The sequence below is a fragment of the Martes martes genome, assembly GCF_963455335.1.
Source record: "Martes martes genome assembly, chromosome: 16".
In the NCBI taxonomy this organism is placed as follows: domain Eukaryota; kingdom Metazoa; phylum Chordata; class Mammalia; order Carnivora; family Mustelidae; genus Martes; species Martes martes.
The window spans coordinates 64134950-64153830 of NC_137904.1; the positions used below are offsets into that span (position 1 = coordinate 64134950).

The window sequence follows — 18881 nt, forward strand, 5'->3', positions numbered from 1 at the left end:
GGCCCTGCGGATGGGTGGGTGGGAGGGGGTCCTGATTCCAGAGTGGGACGGTGCAGGGTGTGAAGATTATCGTAAATCACGGTCGTTGGTGACGAATCAGTCACGTGAGAGATCCTTACTCTGTGTCCACTGGCACCTCAGTGGAAGAAGGGCCCATCTGGGAATGGATGACAAGGGGCAGCTTGGGGGCTCCTGGGGGACATGGACAAGGGACACAATGGAAGAGGACCATAGGCACAGGCCCCTGGACTGTACAGACAGGTTCAGGGTGAAACCAGGAAGACCAGGTTAGACTTGGGACCGACGAGACACGTCCTGCAAGCCCTACAGGTGCCGCCCTATGTGACCCTTCACCCGGGGAGGGGCCGGAGCAAAGTCCTGGTCTTTGGCAAGGTGCCGGTACAACTTGGCACTTAGGGTCCGAGTCCACGTGTGTGACTAAAGCTGGGAAAATCCATGGCCTGAGGGAGCCTCAGAAGGCCCTGGCCCGCTGAACTGTCGATGCACGGTTTAAACCCTGGTTTTAGATTTTCCGTGGACCTTGTAGGAAATGTACTGGGAGAGGTGTGGTGGGGGCCAGTCCCAGAACTGAGATGGGCCGGCTGAGCTCGAGCCCCTGCCCGGGTATACCTCTGGGGGCCGGGGTGCATTTCAGAGGTAGCTGCGTCCCCGTTCAGTGGGAAAGGCACCCAGACCCAGAGCCTGGGATGGTGTAGCCCTACTGGCCTTTTGTGCCACCTGACTTGGGGCCAGGCTCCTCTCCGACCTGTGTCTGGGTGGGAAGGGCCACTTCATCTCGTCATCCAGCAGGGGGCCCTGGTGAGCCAGGCCAAGGCCACGGACAGCCCCGTGGGAGCGGTCCACCACAGCCAAGGCCGGGGAAAGCTGCCGGCTAGGCACACCCTGCTGGGAAGCACGGCAGGAGGGGCAGGGCCCCAAAGGTGTGGCCAGCCGAGCCTCTCAGAGAGCAGCTTCCTGTCCCCACGAAGTGTGGCACAAAACCCCTTTCTAACCCACCCAGAGCACGGAAAGAGCAGGTTTCACAACAGGCGTCAGGCCACATGAGGTGGTTTCCAGTCTGCGCTTTTCCCGTCCTCGGGCTGGGGAGGGAGCATCAGAGTTGCTCGACGCCCTCCCACGGTGGGAGGAAAGGAGGCAGCGTCCCCCTTCTGCCCCGCCCCCCCACCCCCAAGGTCGGTAGAGGCTGTGCAGTCCTCCAGGAGCCCCCTTGCTGTTTGTTTTTTAAAGATTTTATTTATTTATTTGACAGAGATCACAAGTAGACAGAAAGGCAGGCAGAGAGAGGGGGAAGCAGGCTCCCCGCGGAGCAGAGAGCCCATTGCGGGGCTCGATCCCAGGACCCTGAGATCATGACCCGAGCCGAAGGCAGAGGCTTAGCCCACCGAGCCGCCCAGGCGCCCCCCCTTGCTGCTCTTCTGCACCTCTAAGCAGCGAGGGCCCCCCCGGTCTCCTCCCGTCTGCCGCACTTCACCCGTTCCGCCCCTGGAGCCTGGGTCCCGTAGGGGCCTCCAGGGCACTGCCGCCCGCAGCACTGACTTCCGGTCCGGCCTCCTGCCCCCGCTGCTGCGTACAGGGACCATCTCATCCCACTCCGTCCGGGGACTGTCTCTGGCAAGGTTCCCCTTCCTCAGGGTTGGGACATTTCCTCCACAGAGCCTGTGCTCCAGACCCCAGAAAAACCTACTGCACCCCCCTGCCCCCAAGCCAAGAACAGTGTAACTTGGGCAATTCGGGGAGACTCCAGGCCTCCGCCCAGGGAAACACTGGCTGGATCTTAAAGGAAAGCTTCACATCATTCAACAGCTGCAGGAACCATGGCTGCCCCCCGCCCCCCCGAGACAAGCAGCAGACACCCTGGCTGCTTTGGGGGAGTTTATTTCCCGGTCAGAAAAGGAGAAGCAGGGTCAGGCTCCTGAACATTCTAGGCCCGGGCCCAACAGGGGAGGCGAGGGGAGGGGAGGCACAGGGGAGGGCTCCGACTGTGCGCGCTTGGTCCCACAGTTGTCCTGGCTGGGTCCGGGGAGGGCCTGCCGGGGATGGTGGCACCGAGCCTGGGGGCAGAGGTGGCAGGCCAGGGGGCCCAGAGGACGGCACATATGGAGGCAATAAATACTGACAGGCCAGGCACACGACTCCAGGCTGGCAGGCCCAGGTGGGACAAGTAAGGCTCGGACGCTGGCTTTGTCCACCGAGGGCTGTCTGCTGGGGCCGTGGGCTCCGGCACTGCCCACAAGGACAAAGAAGGCAGAGGCGTGAGGACACCTGGCCTCCCAGATGGGAATGGAGGCAACTTCAGTTTTGGCAATTTGGCTTCCCCCCGGCCCCTGGAGCCGTCCCCGCGGCCCCGGCCGGGGCAGGGGGCTGGCTAGGCCCTGGCAGGCAGGGGAGCAGCAGCAGCACACCCCACACACCTCCCCGGGCCATGGGGACTGCGGATGGGGCAGGGACCAGGGGAGACCACATGCTCATGCAGACATGGGGGGGTTAGAGGTTAGTGACGGCCCCCACAGCACACGTTCCACATGTTAAGGCATCATGGTTAGACAGTTACTGACAGCGATGGATGAACTGACCGGGGACAGGTGAAAGCAGGAGGGTGGCTGGCCCCCAAGAGGCCTCGAGTCATGCACCCCACCCCACCCCCACCCCGGAAGAAGAGAAAGAACAGGAATCAGGGCAACTGCAAAGGCCTGCAAGGACTCGGGCATCCAGGAGATTCCCTTGGAAGAACCAGGGCCTCAGGTCAGGTTAGGATGAGTGGGGGAACCCAAAGGGGTACGGAAGGGGAGGTGGAGGCCGGGCCTGGAGGCTCCCTCCCCCCACCCCACCCCACCCCAGCATAGGCAGAAGCAGCAAGGCGAGACCACCGAGGAGGCTGGGGCCAGGAGGGAGGGGCAGGGTCGGCCGGGGTAGGGGGGGGCAGACCCGTCAGCACTTTGGTAAGGGGTCGGGACGGGGGGTGGGGCTGATGGGGGTGGGGCACATCAGACAGGTCCGTCTGTCTGTCCGGAGGCCTGCCTGCCTCCCGGGTCAGGGCTCAGTCCTTCCATTCCTTTTTGATGGTAAGGTTCCACTCCCAGGACAGGTGGTCAGTCTTGTCGTCGTCTGTGAACCGGGACTTGATGTTGTAGCTCCCTCGGGCCAGCATACCCTTGGGCGCCTCCTCCGTGGGGGTCAGAAACTCGTACTCCTCCACCCGGGGTCCGTAGCTCCCCACCATGTAGTCGGTCTTGTCGACTGTGCAGGAAATGGGCGGTCACCAAGGCTGCCCGACCCCACCCAGGGCCGAGGGCACACACTGCTTTCCCTCTCCCCCTCCTGATTCCAGGGCCCCTGTGCAGCCACCCCATCTTGGGGGCAGGGTTCCCCCCCCCCCCCGCGCTCACTCTTGACGCCTTTCCTATACGTGTGTTGGATGTACTTCATGCCAGACACGATCTCCCGGTTCACCTGCAGGGAGAGAAGCCAGGCCAAGCTCGGCGAGGCTTTCCAGGCCCACGGCCCCCCAGCACCTCCCACAGCCCCTGCCTTACTCGGAAAGAGATTTTTATCCGGTATTCCACGCCCTCCTTCAGTACAAAGGACTGCCTCCTGAAGGCCTCCAGATCGCCTGTGCCCAAGAAAAGATTGTACTAGAAGGCTCAGCTGCAGGAAGGGGCACAACACTCCCTCCGCGCCCACCCTGACCCACACAGCCCAGGCGGCCCCACCCAGGACCCCCAGCCCCTCCAAAGCTGCGGCCGCAGACTTCCCGGCTGCACATCTCACGCCCCCCACAAGAGGGCACGCGCGTGCTGAGAAAGTACTTCCAGTGGAACCAGCAGGCTGCCAGCGGCCAGGGACCTCAGTGAGGCCACTCACCTGTCAGGTCCAGCTCCAGGGGGCCCGGGGCCGTGCTGCACACCAGGGTCAGGCGGGTCACAACAACGTTGGGGACGTTGGGGTCTGCGGATGAGAGCAGGTTAGAGCTCTACCCCAGCCCTAGCTTGCCGTTGGTGGGGGGAGGGGGCGGCTGGCAGCAGGAACCCACAAGTGACAGGTGTCTCTCTTGGTGCTGCCTCAGCCCACTTACCAGCAGACACAGTCACGCGGCCCAACAGGGCCTCCTTGTACTTGCGCAGACTCTCGTCATCCTTGTCCAGCTCCTGGATCTCCTGGATGCTCTTCTGGGCGGGGGGCTTGTAGTTGACCGAGTGCTCGTCCTCCTCGTTCTCCGCGGCGATCTGTGCTAGCTGCTCAGCGGTGGGCTCCTGCTCGGCCATGCTCACCTCTAGCTGGGTCTTCGAAACACCTGTGGGACAGACAGGGTTGTGGCAGCCTGAAGGCACGCAGCATCTGCCTGTCCGGCCTCTCAGCAGGTCTACGGCCAGCACGCCTCTGCTGGATGGATGGGCCCTCGGCAGGTAACCGGCCCCGTGTCTGGGCCCCAGGCACACATACCTTTTGGAGGAAAGCAACTGCAGACAGAGCAAAAGTCCCAAACACAGACTCCTGAAGCCCAGAAAAGGCCACACTCCGTGCCCTGCCCACCCCGCGGGCCCCTGGAAGTCTGGGTAGAGCATCCAGAACTAGGAGGCGCTCCAGCGTGCTCCCCAGGAAGACGGGGCACACCTCTCCCACAGCTGGGCGTGGAGACAGCACCCCCGCCCAACAGGCAGGGTGGGGCCACCTCTCAAATCCTGCCCAAATCCTGCCCTTTTTGCAAAGCTGCCCAGACCCTCTTCCTAAGGAAACCTCCTCTGGGTCTCCCTGACCAAACACACTCCTTGGGTTCTGTCCTAACAGGGGAGTGTGGCCCCGTCCTGCAAGCGCAGGGTTCTCCTGGAGCTCAGATGACCGGCCGGCCGAAGAGCCACAGGCGGGTCCCAGGCGGGCATGAGGAACTCCAACCCTCTGCCAGCCTTCTCCCCAACTGTGAGGACGTGTGACCCGCAACGTGGGAACTGCTGCAGTGCTGCAAGGTCTCAGGGCCCTTCCGGGTCCTGGCCCAAAAGAGCTTGGGGCAGCGCCGTGGTGCGCACAGCAGCGCAGGGGGCAGCCCCCGGGCTCCCCAGAACTAAGGATCCCCACCGCGCCCGCCAGAACCGCTGAGGAACAGGCGAGGCCCACTCCGACCCTCGCGCCGCACGGGAAGTGGGCCAGAGCGCAGTCCACGCTGGCCCTCGGCCGGCCCCGGAAGGACCGCCGAGCCTGTCCCCCGGGACCGCGCCGGCAGCCTGGAGCCGCCCGGCGCCGGACCTCACAAAGGGCCGCCGGGAGCCCCGAGCCGGCCGGCCGCCACAGGTGGGGTGGGGCGCGCCCGCCTTTCCAGGCCTCCCGGCCGCTTCCTCTGGAATTCCTCCCGAACGCTCACGCCCTGACGCCACCCAAGTGTGGCCGCAGGCGACAGGCTCCCGCGAGCGCGCCGGCCGCGGCCCACACTTCCTTCCGCAGGGATCCGCAATCCGGGCGGGCGGGCGCACCGCGCGGGCTGCGGCGCTCGGGGGGCCACGCCGCTCGGGCCGGCCGCCGCGCCCGCGTCCCCGGGGAGGGGGCGCCAGGCCTGGGCCGGGCCGGCGCGCAGCGACACGGGCGGGAGCGACACGGGCGGGGGCGCCGCGGGGCGCGGGCGGCGGCCCCCGAGGAGGCCCGCGCCGACCCCCGGCGAGCGGCGCGAACAAAGGCGCGGCGCCCCCAGCCCCGCGGCGTCCCCGCCCGGGCCCCGCCCCGCCTCGCCCCCGCCGCACCCTGCCCGCCGCCGCCGCCGCCGCCGCTCACCGGAGGCTCGACCGCGCCGCTCTCGCGCTCCCTCCCGCACGGAATGACGAACGTCGCCGCCCCGCCCGCGCGCTCCCGGCCGGCCACTTCCGGGGTCACGCGACTTCCGCTCGCGCCGGGCGGCCGCCGTGGGGCGCATGCGCGCGCGCGGGGTGCCGGGAGCGCGCCGCCACCATCTTGTGGAGCCGGCCTCGAGGGCGCGGCGGGCCGGGTTGGGGTTTGGCGCGTTTTGCTGCCGGTGATGTTTGTTGGTCCCGGGCGTCCTCGGGGCTCGGCCGCCAGCCCGGCGCACGAGGCAGTTTCACGGCCTCGCGTGCGCCCCCCGTACATCGTGACCCGTCCCCGAGGTGCCCCAACGCGGGTCTGTGAAGCGCGGGGACTGGCGGCCTGGGTCGTCCGACTGCCCACGGGCCGCCCTGCGGTCCCAGCGCCGCTGGAGGGGAGCCTGTCCCCGGCGCGCGTGGCCCGGTCTCTCCGTCCGCAGTTTCCCGCGCACGCGAGAGGAGCGCCGGGCTATCGGCCCCGGCTGTCGGCTGGGGTCCGACGTGTGCCGCGCGCAGACCCGGAGGCGCTGTATAGTCCCCGCTGACCCCGGCTCCCGAGACCCCCGGCAGGTCCCCGCGGACCCCGGCTCCCGAGACCCCCGGCAGGTCCCCGCGGACCCCCGGCTCCCGAGACCCCCGGTAGGTCCCCGCGGACCCCCGGCTCCCGAGACCCCCGGCAGGTCCCCGCGGACCCCCGGCTCCCGAGACCCCCGGCAGGTCCCCGCGGACCCCCGGCTCCCGAGACCCCCGGCAGGTCCCCGCGGACCCCCGGCTCCCGAGACCCCCGGCAGGTCCCCGCGGACCCCCGGCTCCCGAGACCCCCGGCAGGTCCCCGCGGACCCCCGGCTCCCGAGACCCCCGGCAGGTCCCCGCGGACCCCCGGCTCCCGAGACCCCCGGCAGGTCCCCGCGGACCCCCGGCTCCCGAGACCCCCGGCAGGTCCCCGCAGACCCCCGGCTCTGGGGACCTGGCAGGGCCTGGGTCGCCTGCCCACCTGCGCCGTTGCCCTCGGCCTCCGCCATCCCCGGACCCCGCCAGGCCCCTCGTGTGGAGGGGGGCATTTTCGACCACAAACTGAACGCAAAATAGGAACTTGGCTATCTTTTGAACACGTTTAAATATTTGAGGAATACTTGCGGACTTTGTAACTGAGGGGTCGCGTGGTCAGCTTTCTGTGCGGAGCCTCGCAAGGACGCAGTTCCATGGGTTGCTTGCGAGGATTCCTGTCGTCCTAGGTCTGGAGCCCACAGCCCACTGTCCTGCATTGCCCAGCTGTAGGTAGAGGAAAACTCTGCTTTCAGATAACCCAAGTGCTTTTACTTATTTTTTATTTTTATTTGCTTTTTAAGGTTTTGTTTGTTCATTAAAGAGAGAGCACAGGGCGGGGGGACAGCAGAGGGAGAGGGAGAAGCAGGCTCCGGGCTGAGCAGGGAGCCTGACCAGGATGCTGGGGTCATGACCTGAGTGGACGGCAGCTGCTCGATGGCGTGAAGTCACCCAGGTGCCCCACCCCCACCGAGAGCTTTTAAGAAACAAAACAAAAAGCAAAAAATTCCTGTTGTAGGAAATTTCAGACATACACTTTGTTAGGGACCTGTTACTGTGTAAAAACACATACGGGCATTTAGCAGCTTAAAACAAGAGTTAACTCTGCTGTTCCTGGGGGCCGGGGAGCGCCGTGGCTGGTGGTCCGGCTCCCGGTCTCCTGAGGCCGCCGCAAGCAGTGGGCCCGAGCGGATCCTAACATCTGTGAGACTTCCAAGCCCTTGCCAGTGCGGTAAGCAGGATGCTCCGTCCTTGTGGGCCAGAGGGTTTACTGCCCTGCCTCCTGCCACTCCCGGCCCCTCCAGAGGACTGCTTGCAGCAGGGCCACTGGCCTCTCCCAGGAGGCCTCGGAGAGACCGGTGGACGCGGAACAAGAGCCAGCGAGCAGCGTCTCTAGTAACGGCCGTCTCGGGAGGAAGGTCGCTTCTGCACTCTCTGGGCCTCACGGACCTGCCCTGGTATAGCGTGGGAGGGGACCACAGGGCTGAGAGTACTAGCAGGCAAGGCCGTGGGGCCCGCCTTGGAGGTGGCCCACCGCATGCGCCAGAGGAGAGAGAAGGGTATGAGGAGCCCAGGGCACCTGCCGTCCAGCCTCCACGGTTAGCCTAGGGCCCGGCTTGTTCCCCCGCGCCGGCTGCTGGTTGGAAGCAAACCTCAGAGGTTATTTCCACGGTGAATATTTCAGCACGTATTTATTTCAAAGGAAGGGGACCCTTTCTGGGGAGGAGCAACAGCCACAGTCCCATTATCTGCCCTGTTCACGCATCTAGCACTGTGTAAGGAACCACCCAAAGTGGAGGGGCCCGGAGCTGTGATTGACAGCGCTCTCCGCTCTTCTATGGCTAACTGAGCTCCGCTGGGGCTCTCCTCCCGCTGCAGGATCAGATCAGGTCCACGCCGGGGCCCCACCGGGTTGTGCTCGACGGAGGCTGCCGGCCCCAGGCCCTTCCACAAGACTCCTGTGGGATTTGGGCCGAGGGATCCAAGAGCAAATGTTCTGAGAGGCCCGTTCCCAATCTCCGCGCGAACCCACGGGGCTTCCAGAGACCAGACTCTTGCCGCTTTCCACGGGTCAAGCAACTTGAGCCAGCACGGGTCTAAGGGCTGGGAGTTAGATCCCACCCTCTCAATGGGAAGAAAAGCGAAGACTGTGTCCCTCTAATAGGACCAAATGACGCACATTCCTTTCTGGTTAACACGCTGCCTGCCAGGACCCCCGAAAGTCTTCACTTTGGCGTCAGCTCAGGGCGCAGGTGAGAGTGAGGCTGGGGTGTGACTTATCTTAATTTGGAAATTGGGGCTCAAGGCCCAGAAGCCCTGCCCCGCAGCACCGGATAAACCATCCCATCTCAGTCCCTGACCTGCACAACCTGTGAGTGTGATAGAAAAGGGTGTTCGAGGGGCACCTGGGTGGCTCAGTGGGTTAAGCCTCTGCCTTCGGCTCAGGTTATGGTCTCAGGGTTCTGGGATCGAGCCCCGCTTCGGGCTCTCTGCTCAGCAGGGTGCCTGCTCTCTGTCCCTGCCTGCCTCTCTGCCTGCTTGTGATCTCTGTCAAATAAATAAATAAAATATTTAAAAAAATACTATACCTACCAAAGTTAACAATGCTTTCTTAGTATCATCAAATGTTAAATGTTCAATTTTTCCATCTCAAAACTTTTTTTTTTTTTAAGATTTTATTTAGGGACGCCTGGGTGGCCCAGTTGTTAGGTGTCTGCCTTCAGTTTGGGTCATGATCCTAGGGTCCTGGGATCGAGCCCTGCATGGGGCTCCCTGCTCATCTTCTCCCTCTGCCTGCCACTCCTGCTGCTTTGTGCTCTCTCTTGCGCTCCGTCAGATAAATAAATACAATCTTAAAAAAACGAAACCAAAGACAACTCTTGTTCAAGCTGGCCTGTCCACATCAGGATCGAGATGGGGTCAACACGGTGCACTCGGGCAGTGTGTGGCTAAAGTGTTTTTTCTCATGCACCTGTCTGAAACCAGCCAGATGTCCCACAGTTCAATTAAATTCTGGTGCTTTCTGGAGGTAGCCCAGACCTGCAAGTTGAGGGCTCAGTCCCACGAGGCTGCCCCTACTTCAGACGCCAGACGTGGGTCAGGTCCGCAGGCTGCCCACGGTTTTGCTGGCCAACTGTATACACAAGGGGATCCTTTCTGGGGAAAGCAACAGCCACAGCCCCATTATCTGCTCTGTTCATGTAGCTACCACTGTGTAAGGAAACACCCAAAGTGGAGGGGCTTGACCACTCCTCAGGGTTGAGAGCTTGCTTGCTAAAACAAGTCACAGAACTCGGGAAAATGTTTTACTTACAATGGCTGGTTTATGAGAAAGGACACAACACAAGAATGGTCAATGACCAGAGATGTCTCTGGTGAGGCATGGGGTCGGGGGTGTAACTTCCTTGCTTTTCTCCAGGTGCACCACCCTCCCAGCACCTCCAAGGGTTCGCCGACCCAGAAGCCGAACCCCATCATTTAGGGGTTTTTATGGAGGTGTCATTAAAAAAGGCACAACTGGTTAAATCATCAGCCATTGATGATGAACTCAGTTTCCAGCCCTGCTCCCCTCCCCAGAGGCTGGGGTGGGCTGGGGCTGAAAGTCCCAATCCTCTAATCACGGCTTGGTCTCTCTGGTGACCGGCCCCCACCCTGGAACTATCCAGGGGCCCCAAGAGTCATCTCATCAGCACAGACCCTGGTGTAGTTGGTTGAAAGTTTTTATTTTATTTTTTTATTTTATTTATTTTATTTTATTTATTGGGTCGCCTGGATGGCTCAGTGGGTTAAAGCCTCTGCCTTCAGCTCGGGTCATGATCCCGGAGTCCTGGGACCGGGCCCCGCGTCAGGCTCTCTGCTCGGCGGGGAGCCTGCTTCCTCCTCTCTCTCTGCCTGCCTCTCTGCCTGCCTGTGTCTGTCAAATAAATAAAATCTTAAAAAAAAAAAAAAAAGTGGACTGCCAGCATCTGGGAGTCCTGCGAGAGGCCACAGGGACTCCTCGTGCTAGTTTCACTTCTTTCCTATAAACCTGAACATCAGAACTACAAAATAACAGCTAAGGACCTTCGCAGTTAAAGAGAAACCGGCGGCCGCGAACGGAATGACAGGGCCGGGCCCGACGGAGACAGGCACAGCGGCGCCGCTGGGAATCTGCTTCCGCAACTCACGGAGCGCAGGCCCCGGGCTGCGAGCGCGGACGCGAGTCTGTCTCGCGCAGCGGCTGGAGCACAACCTTCATCCCGTCCAGCAACGTCAACCGTTCAAATTCTGGGAGGCGCCTCGAAACCGTGAGAACTACTATTCAATCCAGACTCTTTTCTTTCTTTCTTTTTTAAGGATAAGGATGAGAAAGAAAAAAATGCAGGCGAAACCACGGGGAGATACCTCTTTGCACCAGACGATGGCTGAGGTAGAGTGGACAGGGCACCCCGGCAACCTTGTGCGGGCCGCCGAGGGTGCGGGAGGGCGCAGCTGCCTGCCGACCCCAACTCCCATCCTAGAGGCACATGTTCTAGAAGTCCGCGTGCACACTCCCAGCAGCCCGGGCCCGAAACGGCTCAAGGGCAGGCCCACCGCGCAGCGCAGAAACAAAGCGTCCGTCGTCACCAGGTTCTGGCAAGACACTGAAGTGCGAATTTCGTGCTAGTGAGCAGGTCTACTTGGAAAGCACGACGCCAAGTGAGAAGAAGCCAGAGACAGAGGGTCACACATGGCATGATTCCCTTTATGCGCCACGTCCCAGACCGGTGTGTGCCGGACAAGGGGAGGAGTAGGGAGTCACTGCTAGTGGAGTTTCTTTTTGGGGCGATGAAAAGATTCTGGAACTTGAATGAGCTGTTGGACTGTCACCCTGTGAATATGGTAAAGTCACGGTAAAATTAAAATTCTACCTTCCAAATGGGTCAACTTTATGGTATGTCAACTCTATCTCACTTAAGCTGTGGTTTAAAAAAAGCCCAGTGGGAGCATCCTGGTGGCTCAGTGTAGAGCACGTGACTCTCGATCTCAGGGCTGTGAGTTCGAGCCCCATTGGAGGGTAGAGGGGACTAAAAAAATAAAAAGTACAATAAATAGGGGCACCTGGGTGACTCAGTGGGTTGAGCCTCTGCCTTCAGCTCAGGTCATGGTCTCAGGGTCCCGGGATCGGGCCCCGCATCGGGCTCTCCGCTCGGCGGGGAGCCTGCTTCCCCCTCTCCCTCTGCCTAACTCTCTGCCTACTTGTGATCTCCGTCTGTCAAGTAAATAAATAATCTTAAAAATAAAAAATATGTTAACCAGAACGCCTACAGAACCCGGGTCTGGAGAGCACTGGGAGGTGGCTCTGTTTGTGCCGTCATGTTTAAGCTTCTCTTTTTCTTTCTTTTTTTTTTTTTAAAGATTTTATTTACTTGACAGAGAGCCTGATGCAGGACTCGATCCCAGGACCCTGGGATCATGACCTGAGCCAAAGGCAGACATTTCACCGACTGGGCCACCCAGGTGCCCCGATTTTTAAAGTGACCTCTACCTCCAACATGGGGCTCAAATCCATCCATGACCCCAAGATCAAAAGTCACACACTCCGTCAATGGCTCCAGCCGGGCACCCCAATATCCTGTGTTCACCCCCCAGGACAGTCTGTCCTCCATCGGAGCGGATGTCTGAGGGCAGGGATTTCTGTGTTGCGCTCACTGCTGTGTCCCCGGCTCATGAGGACGGTGCTTGGCACGTGGCAGGCACTCACGCATTTGCATTTACTCACGTATGAGTAAATAAGTTTTCTTTAAACTCAAAAATAGAAAGATCAGTTGACCAGGTGTCCGGGAGGATAAATGAGATCCGCACAGAAAGCCCGGCCGCGAGGGAGGCCCAGGCCCTCCACGGCTGTTTCTCGATTTCTGCAGCCCCGACTGGAGAGCGGCGCCAAGTCTGCGTTCCCACGCTTAACTTCTATCGTAGGTGTGAGACTGTATCACGATTTCTCACTTTTGTTTCCCATGTCAGGCTCACACTCCCTGAAGACAAGAACCAAACTCCTCACTCCAAGACGCGTGTGGACACACAGAGGTGACAGGGCCCCGAAGGATGTCGGCGAAGGGCCACCGCTGCTCATCGACTCGGCCCTGCCGCCTGTTTCCTACAGTCCGCAAGCAGAGAGGCCTGCCACTTGTTCCAGAATGCTCGGTAACCACACATCTTCGCTCAACTAACCAAGAGCCAAGGACACGCCGGCAGCTGGCCGGCTCCTCGCCGCACGGGCCACCTGATGACAGGTCCGGCCCAAGGGCTCTGAGTCCTGTAGCCATTCCGCCATTGCTCCCCGGGGCCGGCTTCCTGCTCAACGCGCAGAGCAACTCAGACAGTCCAAGCAGATCCCGTACCCATTTCTGGACCCAGCACTGAGCTTCTGTGTGGACCGCCGGCCATGAAGAGGGCCGGTCAGCGTCCACAATCAGGCTAAGGGGCAGCCGGTCCAGCCGGGTGGCTCTGATGGGCACTGGCCAATGGCAGTTCAGCGTCTGAGCAAAAAATGTGTGGGAGAAAAACATGAAAACCCCCAAGTTTTATTTCATCTTTCGCTCATTTAACTGGTGTTTTGGGGGATGAAGAGTGCTGGCCGTTACAGGGACACCTGGCACTGTCCTTTCGGTGGCCAATTCCCCAGCTCGCCTTGGATCACGGGTGCCGTCTCTACACACAGCAGCCTCCCTTTCCCTCTCAGGAGCATCCCCGCGTAGACGCAGTTACAGGCTCCTCCAAGTCTTGCAAGTAAAACGAGGTTTCCCGGGACACCCGGGTGGCTCACTGGTTGGGCATCTGCCTTCGGCTCACGTCACGCTCCCAGGGTCCTCGGATGGAGCCCTGCACTGGGCTCCCTGCTCCTCGGGGAAGCCTGCTTCTCCCTCTGCCACTACCCCTGCTTGTGTTCCCTCTCTTGCTGTCTGTCAAATAAGTAAAATCTTAAAAAAAGTAAGATGAGGTTTTCCGTCCCACAAATAAAGGAGTCAAGGTTCGAAGCGATTGAGGCTGCTCCCAGCCTGTACGGCCGCACGCAGCACCTGCCCCCTCGGACTCGCCAAATTTCAGGGTCTTCTTATTCAGGCACCCCTCCCCACCCCATGGTCTCCCCAGCTCCTGCAATGTCACCCCCTCGTTTCTCCTGTCACCTTCCTGGGTCACACCACTGGCCACTGCTTTGCTAGTGTCTGCCTGTCACCAGCTGCTAAACTGGCAACGTCCAGCTCCAAACACTCGTGGGACGGCGGTCGGTGTCTTGGCGTCTCTGCCTGCCTCCTAGATCCCACCGTGAGCGCGGCCCCTTCGTCTGCTTTCCTCTTGGGCCCTTCTCTCCACACGTGGCACCTTCAGCCACGGCTCCGATGCCTCTGAGCCACCACCCCCGCCTCCCCATCCCAGCGGCCATCAGCAGCAGCACCTGCGGCCTCTGGCCTGGGTCACCCTCCCCCTCCAGCAGGTTTGCTCTTCGAGCAGCCCACCGCCTGTGCGACAGCAGTTTCCCTACCCAGCACGTGGCTGCTCCCGCGGACACCACCTCCCAGGGCCCCACTGTGCCTGGGTCACGTGACCGCGATCCCATCCCGCCCTTGTGGCCACAGCAGCCAAGGCCAGGCATGTGCCAATCCTTCCCTGTGACACTGGGCTCCTCCAGGGCTGAGCCGGGTTGTGCCAGTCACCTTTCCGTCCCGTGCCGGGTATGAGCAGGCCGTTCACGTGGCGGCTGCTGGCTCCGTGGTAACAGCGCCGGGACTGGCAGGTAAAGGCACCACGGCCAACGTGCAAGTCGACCCCGGAGCCGCCTGAGCTATAGGGCGCACCCTGGCCGGTCCTGACGCTGCCACACCATCCCCTCCCGAACACGAAGCTCTGCGCTCCGCAGCCCCCGGCGTTCCCAGGGCTCTCCTCTCCATGGAGGCCACTGCCTTCCGACCGCCCGCTGCACCCGGAACTGTGCTCGGGGGGCCGCAGAGCAGGGGCCCTTACGTCTCACTGGCTTCCAGGCACAACTGGGCCCTGGGCACCGCCTCCAGAGAGGGAGGGAAACCCTGAGGACCGCAGCGTGGTCTCCCCACCCAGCCTCCCAGGTCGGGGATCTCCGCCTCTTCCGAGCAGCATGGCCGGGCACGGGAGCAGAGGCAAGTGACCAAGTGACATCACCGGCCTGCTCTCTTCTGTCCCAGAGGGGGTCCAGGTGGGGCAGCTGCCGGCCCTCCCGTCCGGATCTGTGTGCGTCAAACTCGCCTCTGCCACAGCTCCCCCTAGCGTTTCACCCAGGACACAACCGAGGGCACACTTCCTGGCGTGCTCCTGCTTCGATGTGAAAGAGAAAAACAGGGAAGGGTTGTGTTGCAAAGTCAGAACTGCCGATCCGTGCTTCTGACGAGCAGAACTCCGGGAGGAGAGGGACAGCCGGCCTGGTCATGTGAAATCTGGCAACAACACGGCGTCCCCGGGGCCCCCTCACTTCACACTGCAGGCAGTGGTGGCGGCTGTTCCCACGTCCTCCCGCCCACCCGATGGGAGAGGATGGGGGAGGACTGAGCTAGGGTGGGCAGGACAGAGACGGAGGCGCAGCAGTCACCCTCCGGGAGCACCGAATCCCAGGGCCCGACGGGACTGCTCCCCACACGCTCAGTCAGGCCCAAGGAAGGACTACGACAGGGGACGAGTCACATGGCTCAGTTCCACACACATCTCTGTTTTATTATGGCAAAGGTGAAAACACCACCTTCCCACAATGCCAACCAGTAACATTTATCCCAAAAATAACTCAGTACAAAACACGGCTGTTTCAGATTAAAAAAAAAAAAACCAAAAAAACAAAACAGAAAAACCCAAAACAAAACAAAACAAAAAAAAAAAAGGAAAAAAAAAAAAACCTTTACATGAGTTTTTAAATCCTATTTTAAAACATAAAAGAAACAAATCCATCATCGGCCGCACAGCCCCAGTCCACCACCCTCTCCCAGCCGGGGCCACGGAGGAGACGTCTGGGTCCTGCTTCCCGCCAGGCTCCGCCGCGCTTTAGCTGGTGTCCATCTGAAACACACACGCAAGTGCTCGCTCAGCGGCGGCCCCGCGCCCCCCCGCACCCCCCCCACCCCCGGCCCGGGACTTACTCTTGCGTTATAAGCGTCCAGCTGGGCGTCCAGCTCCTCTGCAGAAAGCTGCTGCTTTGAACTCCGGCCAGTGCCTCTGCCCCTGCCCCGGCTTCCTCCGCGGGTGCCTCTCCGGGTGCCGCCGCCGCCACCAAAACCCCCGGAGCCGCGGTTTCTGGTCATCCCGCCTCTGTTCACACTAGCGAGGAAGAGGGAATCACTCTCCGGACACAGACAGGCCTGCGGGCCCACGCGGTGCCCCGGCCCCGGAGCTCACCTCTGCGCGGGTCTCCGCTGCGTGTCGATCTGTGACGTGACGAGCTGGATGTTCATGGGGCGGCCTGCGGCAGAGAATACAAGAGGCACCCCGGTTAGAGGGCCCTGAGACGCGCCGACGGGCACCACGGCCTGGTCTCCATGCAGGCACCAGCAAGGGGCTCTGGGTGTCTCTGGTGCTCCCGACAAGGGGAGCGGCCGAGCGATACTGGCGGGAGAACGAGGTGCTGCCAGGGACAACCCCACCAAAAACCGCCTCCTCGCTCCTTCTCAGTCCAGGTGACGTGGGTGTCTGGTCAGGTGTCCGGGGCGCTCGTGGGTGGAAAGGTGTGGGTGGCCTGACGGAAGAAGAACCGGTACCTTTGTCTTTACGACTACAGCCCCGCACTCAGAGCTGTACTATGGCGGTTCTGAGAAGGCTTCACAGAAGTGAGTCTTCCGGAAGGAGCTGAAGGAGGGGAGGGATGTAGCTCGCTGGATGGGGGTTCACAAGAGGTTGGTCCCGATGTGTGGGGCAGCATGAGAGGTGGCAGAATGGAAGAGAGAGACAAAGGGGCCAATGCAAAGTGTCCTCGGCCACAGGGGGAGGCATACTCCTGCACGGACAGCTGCCAGCCCCAGACCGCACAAACGAGACGCAGCCCCGCCATCATCCTGGGTCCAACCGCAGACGCACCATCCAGGGGGACCCCGTTGTATTGCTTCATAGCTTTCAGGGCGTCTGCCTTCCGTTCAAAGTGCACATCGGCGGTTCCTAAACTGCGCCCGGAGCGGTCATAGTGCACAGCCGCCTTCTTCAGGGTCCCGAATTCAGCGAAGAGCTCCTGGAGGCCGGGAAGAGCAGCTGTCAGCCAAGTGGCTTCCCTTCGGGTGGCCCAGGGCACTCCCTGGGCATGTGAGCTGCTCTGGGGTCGTTTCCCTGGGCGGCAGACACATGGGGGGGGGGCGGGCAGGGCAGTGGTAGGGGAAGGGAGGGGCAGACGGGACAGCAACTTCCCGGAACAGCTGGGCCTGAGGGCTCCTGCCAGCGCAGGGACCTTACATCTGTCCCAGGATGCAGGTAAAGGACCCCAGAGCCCACCAGTGAAGGGAACAAGATTAAGTCGCTATCTTCTTCAACAGAGGAAAACTGACAACACACCCAAGGACTGTACCAAGAAACAGCAAAGGCCAAGATCACAGAGCAAGGGATGCTATCCGACATGTGGACATGTGGACCAGCTCACAGGGCCCGTTGATTCGGGAGCCCTGACCCAGCCCCTCCCCCAGGGCAGATTCTGGCTCACCTTTCCCTCTCCTCCTACTCAAGCCTGCCGCAAAGGCTGAAGTCAAGCGCTGCCATGGAAACTGCCCTGACCTCAGGCAGGCTGGGAGTTGGAGAGGGAACCCAGAGTGTGGGGCTACTCCGGCCGCAGGCACACAGCGGGAAGTGGAGTTCACCAAAAGCGGTTTCCAGTGGATGCCAGAAACCACCTTAAAAAAAGTGTTGAGACACCGTGAGTGCTCACCGGCCTTGCTCTGTCCTCCCACGGTAGTCAAACAAACAGCTGGGCTCCAGGAAACTGAACCCAGGAAGGCCCAGCACCCTGACCCAGCCATCTCTGGGACTGATCCCCGAGATGTCTTTACTTAATCAGAAAACAAGTAAATATGCCTTTAAAATCTATATGCCTTTGAAAGCCAAACAAAAAAACCAAAGAACAAAAATTTAAAATCCCCCAAAACACAGAAAACAAAACAACAAAAAAAAGAAAACAAAGAAAAAAGAAGCTTCAAGCAAAGCAGAGTTTGAGAATCATGCCACTCGAAAGACCAGGGGAAGAACAAGGCCCAAGTCCCATAAGACCCGGGGCCTGGGGCTCGAGGCAAACCGAGCCCCCTTCTGCGCTTTGCACACTGACTTCCACAGAACAAGATCCTTCTCCTCCCAACGAATCATTAGAACCAGGACAATATAAACAAAACGGACGCCCTAGATGCGGCCGCGACACAGGGAAGGTCTGCCCCGCTGGGAACTGACCGCTCTGGCAGAGCGTCTTCGTGCGCAGGCGCATCGGAAGAGCAGCCGCTCCCCACGTTCAGCTTGGGGCCGGCCTCCCCACACGCTGAGCTGCCTGCCGGACTGGCACCTGCGGCACAGCCTCTGCTCCGCACTCCTGCACCCCTTAGAGGGGCCGGGGGCTAGCCCTGCGGCCCCGGAGGGCTCACTGTCCTCAGCTGGGCACATCCCAAACAGGACCAATTCGGCGAGGGCAACTGCTCACCGCGACACTCCCGCCCCTCACCTGAATGTCAGCGTCGGACACTCCGAAATCCAGGTTGGACACCAGCAGTTTCCCCCCCGTCTCGACGCCTGCGCCGCCCCCAAAGCCGCTGTCGAACAGGTCATGCTGCCACTTGTCCGGAAGCTGTTTCGGCTGGAGAAGAGACGCGAGAACAGACACCGACCGTGAGCGTCTCTCCGGGGCTCTCGCCCTCCCGGGCAGGGCGGCACACGGTCCGCGCGGAGACCCGCGGCTCTCCCCTTCCCGCCCACGCCGCAGCCGACCCGGCGGGACCCCACGCTCCCGCGGCTCCGCGGCTCCCTCCGACCAACTTCCCGCCGCCCGCGCGGCCGCGCCCAACGTCCGCTCGGCCGCCGCCGCCACGAGGCCCGGCGCCCAGCCGAGACAAAGGCCGGAGGGTCTCCGCCTCCCGGGCCCGGGCCCGCGCGACCTCCGCGCCCGGCGGGCGCCCGCGCCCACCGGCCCGACGCGGCCTGCCGTCCTCCCCGCCGCGCGCCGCCCGGCCGGCCCGCTCCCCGCCGCGGGCCGCCGCCGCCGCACTCACCCTGCTGTAGGGCGCCGGCCGGTTCCTGCCGCCGCCGCCCGCCGCGCCGCGGGCGATGGCCGGCCGGTTCCGGATGGGCCCGCCGCCTCGGTTCACTCGCGCGGCGGCCTGCGCCCCGCCGCCACGGCCGCCCTGGGAGCCGGCCCTGCCGCGGCCCCGACCCCCGCCGCGGCCACCTCGCTGGCTCCGGTTCAGCTTAATGATGTCGTCCAGAGACATGTCCATTTTGTCGGCCATGGCGGGCGCGGAATCGGCCTTGGCTCGAGCCCGCGCGTCAGCACGCCGGCGCGTCACTTCCGGGGCCGCGCGGTGT

At 61.9% G+C, this 18881-nt stretch overlaps 2 protein-coding genes across 3 annotated transcripts; both read right to left on the reverse strand.

The window, feature by feature from the left end:
- Positions 1 to 1880: 1880 nt before the first annotated feature.
- On the reverse strand, positions 1881 to 6928 carry ARHGDIA (Rho GDP dissociation inhibitor alpha). Of its 2 annotated transcripts, none has more exons than XM_080825552.1 (6): positions 6817 to 6928; positions 4094 to 4312; positions 3883 to 3966; positions 3555 to 3631; positions 3408 to 3471; positions 1881 to 3258 (listed from the first exon to the last, which is right to left on the reverse strand). In XM_080825552.1, exons 1-6 carry the CDS (start codon positions 6881 to 6883, stop codon positions 3059 to 3061), a joined length of 711 nt encoding a protein of 236 aa, XP_080681678.1. In that variant the 5' UTR covers positions 6884 to 6928; the 3' UTR covers positions 1881 to 3058. The 2 variants fall into 2 exon arrangements, with proteins under 2 accessions (XP_080681678.1, XP_080681679.1); XM_080825553.1 differs by lacking the exon at positions 6817 to 6928 and adding an exon at positions 5779 to 5865.
- Positions 6929 to 15030: 8102 nt separating this feature from the next.
- Positions 15031 to 18843, reverse strand: ALYREF (Aly/REF export factor). Its single transcript, XM_080825583.1, has 6 exons — positions 18569 to 18843; positions 18025 to 18156; positions 16416 to 16563; positions 15741 to 15804; positions 15485 to 15662; positions 15031 to 15404 (listed from the first exon to the last, which is right to left on the reverse strand). Exons 1-6 carry the CDS (start codon positions 18803 to 18805, stop codon positions 15390 to 15392), a joined length of 774 nt encoding a protein of 257 aa, XP_080681709.1. The 5' UTR covers positions 18806 to 18843; the 3' UTR covers positions 15031 to 15389.
- Between the last annotated feature and the right edge of the window lie 38 nt (positions 18844 to 18881).

Excerpts from the sequence above, each read along its gene's own strand:
- ALYREF (XM_080825583.1), bottom strand. The coding sequence starts at position 18,805 with ATGGCCGACAAAATGGACATGTCTCTGGACGACATCATTAAGCTGAAC. Across the intron at positions 18,157-18,568 it reads GGCCGGCGCCCTACAGCAGG|CCGAAACAGCTTCCGGACAA; the intron begins GTGAGTGCGGCG and ends TCTCTTCTCCAG. Across the intron at positions 16,564-18,024 it reads TGTCCGACGCTGACATTCAG|GAGCTCTTCGCTGAATTCGG; the intron begins GTGAGGGGCGGG and ends CCCGGCCTCCAG.
- ARHGDIA (XM_080825552.1), bottom strand. The coding sequence starts at position 6,883 with ATGCCCCCCTCCACACGAGGGGCCTGGCGGGGTCCGGGGATGGCGGAG. Across the intron at positions 3,472-3,554 it reads GGATAAAAATCTCTTTCCGA|GTGAACCGGGAGATCGTGTC; the intron begins GTAAGGCAGGGG and ends CTCTCCCTGCAG. Across the intron at positions 3,259-3,407 it reads GTATAGGAAAGGCGTCAAGA|TCGACAAGACCGACTACATG; the intron begins GTGAGCGCGGGG and ends TTTCCTGCACAG.